Genomic DNA, 6647 nt, shown 5'->3' with positions numbered 1-6647 from the left:
AATGACATCAGGCTCATTAGCTGTCAGCATTTTTAGAGAATGGGTTAAAAATGCTGACAGCTAATGAGCCTGATGTCATTTCCTGTTGAGATGTTTAAATGTTTGGCATGTGTTACTGACATTATCCGGTTATGCTTGAGAAAGGGCACGCTGCAGGCCCGAAACGTCGCAGGCGGAGAGATGTTCTGCCACTAACAGGTCATGTAATGAACTTTTAACTTAAATACACTTTTTTCACTTTTTGATACGAGTGCTGTCTTTTTTCTTGTCTACTCTGTGTGTGTGTGTGTGTGTATGTATGTGTGTATATATATATATATATATATATATATATATATATATATATATATATATATATATATATATATATATATATATATATATATATATATATATATATATATATATATATATATATCTCAAATTTAAAAAAAAAATTTATTTGCAATGCTTCGACTCTACTTCTTGAGCCGTCTTCAGGAAATAATATTCTTGAAGAATAATAATATTTCCTGAAGACGGCTCAAGAAGTAGAGCCGAAACGTTGAAAATAAATTTTTGTTAATTGTGACACTATATTAAGTCCTGTTTGGTGCGGTTCTTTCTTCACACAGGCAGTGAAATTTTTTGCCGTGTGCACCAGTTCCAAATTGTCTGCTATATATATGTGTGTGTGTATGTATGTATGTATGTATGTATATATATATATTTATTATTATTATTATTTATTATTATTATTATTCAGTATATATGTTAGAAATAGAAATAACCAGTAAAATGAATAGTAAGCGAGTACCATGTTGCCCAGTATTATGTATTTTTTAAATATTTTTTATATTCTAAAAAATAATATATAATAAAAAAAATATAAGATCATTTTGTCTTTTGACTTTGTCTTCTCTTTTAGGAGCAGTCTTGCCACTTGCACTTGGTCTGGCAATCACTGCACTGCTCTTGTTGATGGTGGTGTGCCGTCTTCAGCTGGTGAAACAAAAACTCAAAAAAGCCCGACCACTGACATCAGAAGAGTCAGACTATCTTATTAATGGCATGTATCTGTAGTATTATAGGGCATGCCCTCTTTTCTTCTATGTTCCATACAAATGACTAATTAACTTCATCTACTTTGACACAAAAAATGATGCTTGTACTAATAAAATGGAACAAACAGGATCTAGATACCAGTAATTTGTACCTTGTTTATGATATATTTATAATATATTTATAAAACACCATGCTTTTCTGTAGGGCTTCATAGTACAGTGAACAATAATCCAGACTGTGACTATCTAAGACAAATTATTTCCATATGGAAGCCTTGACCTGTTTGTCTTCATTCCTGGTATTCCTAAGAAGCTTGTCCTTTACTATTTGACAGTGGAATAATTTATTAATATTTTAGAACTTTAGTAATAATTTCTCTAACCTTGGGGTTAGTTGCTATTTTTGGTTTGGTGAATTATATTTTAAAGCAATATACTTCTGATAACAAAGAGCACAATAATGTATTTCAGTTGATACTGATACCTTGCATGGAATGTAGTCTTCAGTAGTGCCATCCCTATGGGAGCACCTAGGCTAATGGTGAACATCTGCAGCAAGATAATATCAAGTAAGAATATTATCTATTGAGTTTAACCTTTTATGTCAAAATTAAACTTGCCTGCTGGTTGGTCCAGAGGAAGGCAAAATCCCCATACAAGCCTCTGCAATTTGCTTCAGAGGGTAAAAAATCCTTTCTGACTACAAAATGGCAATTGGACCATAACCTGGATCAACTTTGTACTGAGAGCTGTTTTCAGTAATTTACTCTATTGCTGTGGTGTGTAGTTCTACTTATTTAAGCAACAGTCCAGAGTTCCATGTGAATTCTCATTTCATAAAGTGAAAATGGTCCAAAATCATACACAGTAGTCCTATCCCCAAAAAAAGCCCCTAGTCCAAGGGCCATCTAATTTAGTCAAACAAAGGCAAAGATAGGCAAAGATTGGGAAAGGCTTACTGGTAGGTGAAAAAGAGGAGCCCAGAAGTAGAAAAACAAAAGTAGAAAATCTTTATTTAGGACATAGACTGATGGTCTCCCCTCCACACAATCCTTTTTAAGGGGGGATAATAAAGTCTTATCCAATAAGAGTAAAGCTCAATACATAGAAATAAACCAATGAAAATGATTTGTATACATTTCATCACATATGAATTATCCAATTAGGGGAGAGTGGGAGGAGAAAGGCATAGTTTAAGTCAATAAGAGGAGTGAATGGGTAGAAAAAGTGTTTGAGCAAGAACAACAATCTTTGTGGCTGTATAGGAAAAAAAATACTTCCCCATCACACTGGAAAGCTTAAACATTATACAACAAAACATATTCCATATATGGAATATCATATTTATTATTAAGGTGACATAAGAAATAGTTGTTTGTTAAATATAGCAATATACTTTTCTCATAAATCAATATTTAAATAATATTTTCCATGGAACAAAATTCGAGCAATGCTTTTATGGATGTAGATCCTAAAGGGACAACATCACTAAACGTAGACCTGGTATTGGAAAAGTTTGGACACTCCTGTTCTAGTACAACCATTTCAGAGAGAAAATTCCACAACTTCACAGCTGTAAAAAAAGTGCTTTTCAAATATTAAGCTGCAACATCCTTTTTTCTTATATTAATGGAAGCCTTTGTGTCTGCTGGAAGGACCTAATGATAAATAAGGCATTGGAGAGTGTTTCTTTAAAACTGTGACTTCACTAATTCATTTACCAGTGCTTTGTAAAGGGGAAAAATTACCTCCTCCTGCAAATCTATACCCCATGTAATACTGCACAAAACCTTGCAGCTGCTGATTGGCATTGCTTGCTATAGCCAAGTTTATTATCTGCAAATACCAATAGACCCTTCTCCATTATGTATTTGTCAAATTTACTCCCATTAATATATGTGGCTTGCAAATTTTTACATCACACATTACCTTATATTATCAACACTGAGGGTCAGATTTACTAAGGGTCGAATTTCGTAGTTAAAAAAACGTATAAATCCGATTTTCACCGAATTTAGCGTTCGAACGACCGAAGGAAAATCGCTTGATTGAACAATTAAATCCTTCAAATCGAACAATTAAATCCTTTGAATCGAACGATTCAATAGATTTTAGCGTACGATCAAAGGATTTCCTTCAATGTACAAAGACTTGTCAGGTTTAATTTGTATTAATTAAGTATTGAAGTCGAAGTTTTTTAAAGAGACCGTACTTTGATTATCGAATGGTTGAATATTCGAACGATTTTTACTTCGAATCGAAGTCGAAGTAAATTCAAAGTTGTAGTATCCTATTCGATGGTCAAAGTATTCAAAAAATTACTTCAAAATTCGAACTTTTTTAACTTAGAAAATTCACTCGAACCTTAGTAAATCTGCCCCTGAATCTTCATTGCCATATACTAGATATAATTAAATAGTTTTGTGTCATCTGCAAACACATACATTTTCACCCTCCCCTATGGAACCCCACTAAAAACCTTACTCTATGTAAAGAATGTACCATTGTACCATTGACAACCACCCTCTGTACATGATCCTTTAGCCAGTTTCCTATTCATGTACAAACATCATTATTAAGATCAACAGATTTTGGTTTAGAAAGCAGTAGTTTATGGAGCACTGTATCAAATGCTAAGGCAAAATCAAAATAGATCACATCTATTGCAACCCCACTGTCCAACTTCTTATAAAAAATCAGATTTATGAGACATAAACTATCCTTCATAAAACCATGCTGATTACTAAATAATCTTTAATTTGATCTCCAGGCCCCGATTTCCATCTTGGGTGCCCCTAGGCCACAGGGTCCTAGCGGCTGTTTGCCTTCATTTCTGCTGTAACTGATGCTGAATGCATAATCCCATTTGTGCAGCAGGAGCCAATCAGGGGCAAGCATGCTCATTGCTGCCTGTGTATTCTCTGCTCTGACTGACTCTGGCTGCACTGAGAGAGGGACGGCTGCTGACTGCCTAACTTTCGTGAACAGCTGAGGTAGGGCTGGCTGAGGCTGTGTTTTAGAGCTGGACATCGGGTCCTTTATCTTTACAACAGAAAGAATAAAATAAATCATGTATATTGCAAAGTTGCTTGTTTTTATGGATTCTTTCAAAATCCCTTAATTTAATAGGAAGCTTAAAGGACCTCGGCAGTTCTCTCTCGGACTGTCAATACCTTACCTTCCGGCTTCCTGTTCCTCACTTCCGGTTCTGTGTGGAGGAACACGTTGGGAGCGAGCACGCTGTGGGAACTGGTCGCCTTTTCGCCTTTTTACAGAGAGTCATGGAGAAAGGCTATTTTGACATTTTTTGAAAAAAACAGCTAGGTAATTTATATCAATGTATTAGGGTATAGCTATTATTTTAGCATTTGGAATGGAATTTTTAGATAAAAATTGTTGGTGTTACTGGTCCTTTAACATCGCCTTTAACCCCCTTCCCTGCCAAAGTTTTGACCTAAATGTGAACATCTACTGCAGTTTTTAGACTTTTTGTACTCTTTCACTTTAAGGGCTTTTCCTGTGGGGGGGGGGTGTCTTTTTTTTTTATATTGGTTTTTTTTCAGGACAACATAAGCTTTCAAAATATCCTAGAATTTTGGTGTAATTCCACGTCTGTAAAAAGATATAGGCTTTTAAGTGTCTAATATAATGAAAAAAAAAATCATGTTTCACATAGTACAATCACATCAGAAACATAATTTATTTTTATGCACACGAACACAGCAAATTTGGAAAGTTCTATGTCTCCTAAATGCACCAATACCAAATATATATATATTTTTATGGAGATTTCTCACTTGTATAGATCAAACTCTTTAGCCAATAGAAATTGGTGAATTTTTTGAAAAATTACCTCAAAGCTTCCAATCTACAGTATCATATCTCCCACACATCATTAGGTACTAATGAAAATGATTGCCTGGAGTCCACTGAACTGTTTGATACCCAATATGTATAGGTTTACCTAAGCATGTGGCATATAGGGGGCCCCAAATTGTAGACACCCCATTTGAGCTATCAGTTCTGTAATTCCAGATACTGCAAAATCAGCACATCTGCATAGATTTAGAGGGGCAAAAGTAGAAAAAAAGTATGTTCACGCAAGAAAACAATATATTTTCAGAAAGTACACATTCCCCGAATCCAAATTGGGTATGCACGTCTTTCTACTCCAAAGCACCAAGCCGCAAACCTTTCCTAAATTTGGGAAATTTGGTGACATTTCCAAAAATCACATCAAAACTTCCAGCCTGCAGCATCGTATTCCCACATAATATTAAGTATCAAGACAAATCACCCCAAATATAAAAAGCTTGAGGTCCACTGAACAGTTTTATGTCCAATATGTATAGGTTTACCTAAGCATGTGGTATATAGGGGCCCCAAAATGAAGACGCCCCATATGGTCTTTCATATCAGGTACTGCAAAATCAACACATTTGCATAGTTTGGGGGGTTAAAGGTAGAAAAAAGTAAGTTCAATCCAGAAAACCACATATTTTCAGAAAGTACACATTTCCCCGAATCCAAATTGGATATGCACGTCTTTCTACTCCAAAGCACCAAGCCACCTAAATCATAGGGTCCTTGCAGTTTATATAAAGCAATTTTAGATTTTTTACCACTCCATATAAAAGTATTTAATACCGAATCTAGTTTCTAAACATCTTTATGTTTGATTAGAATTGGCAAGTTCATTAAGGAATATATTATCTCAGGGAAAATGAACATCTTAAATAAAGCAATCTTACCTTAGAGTCAGAGGGGCATTTTCCCATTTATGACATAGACATAATACTTTATTAATGGCTGGCGTAATATTTAGTGAATAAAGATTACTTACATTTTTGGGAAAAATAAGCCCCAAATATTTGAGCTGTGACTTTGGGGAGTCAAGTTTCAGGTTTTTCAGTAGGATACTGGGTAAAGTAGCATTGAAGTTCATAATTTCAGATTTATAAATGTTAATTTTATAACCTGAAAAAGTACCATATTTATATAACAAATCAAATATATCAGCAAGGGAATTATTGGCATTTTGAATAACCAACAATAAATCATCTGCAAAAGCTAAGGTCTTAAAGAAGAAGGAAAGGCATGATAACAAAACTGTCCCAAAATGTTGCCAATTACCTGTCCTGAAATGCTGGGTTACATTTTCTCTCTGTGCCTTTTAGAAGCGCTGATTGGATTCCAAACTTGCCTACATTTCACTTACTCAGCTGGCGCCATATGTATGTCCCAATAATCTGTTGAATGGATAAAATGTAACTTTTAATAATAGTATAAAATAACCAATGTCCAGTACACTTGATTAAAACAACCATAGGCAGCGACGTATTGTAGAACACAATGTAAGGAAACAGCCTTTGATAAAGTCTGGGGAAGCGTCAGGTGCTATTGATTCTTCTTTTTTAATTATTAAGCGGGGCAGGGTAGATCCATAAGTGTGGTGTATTAGACCAAGAGCCTCCGAAAACGCACCTCCATTACCGCTAACTTAGCAGAAACGGTTTTGCAAGAACCAGCCAAGCTCAACACCGGTTCTAAAACAGCAGATCCGATTACGGCAGACTGCTTTCCCTTCTTGTGTTGCATGAGGGC

General features: G+C 35.0%; 1 protein-coding gene across 2 annotated transcripts in view; it reads left to right on the top strand.

Annotated features, from left to right (window-relative positions):
* LOC108716781 (low-density lipoprotein receptor-related protein 11) overlaps positions 1–1173 on the top strand; it is a 46037-nt gene extending 44864 nt beyond the window's left edge. For both annotated transcript variants that reach the window (XM_018263231.2, XM_018263232.2), the window contains one exon: positions 908–1173. In XM_018263231.2, the coding sequence (XP_018118720.2) occupies positions 908–1062 (155 nt within the window). In that variant the 3' untranslated portion in view covers positions 1063–1173. The remainder of the gene's footprint in view (positions 1–907) is intronic.
* Positions 1174–6647: the final 5474 nt, after the last annotated feature.

The sequence above is a fragment of the Xenopus laevis genome, chromosome 5L, assembly GCF_017654675.1.
Source record: "Xenopus laevis strain J_2021 chromosome 5L, Xenopus_laevis_v10.1, whole genome shotgun sequence".
Taxonomy (NCBI): domain Eukaryota; kingdom Metazoa; phylum Chordata; class Amphibia; order Anura; family Pipidae; genus Xenopus; species Xenopus laevis.
The sequence above is the reverse complement of the archived record's forward strand: the minus strand, read 5'-3'. Positions and strand labels throughout refer to the sequence as shown.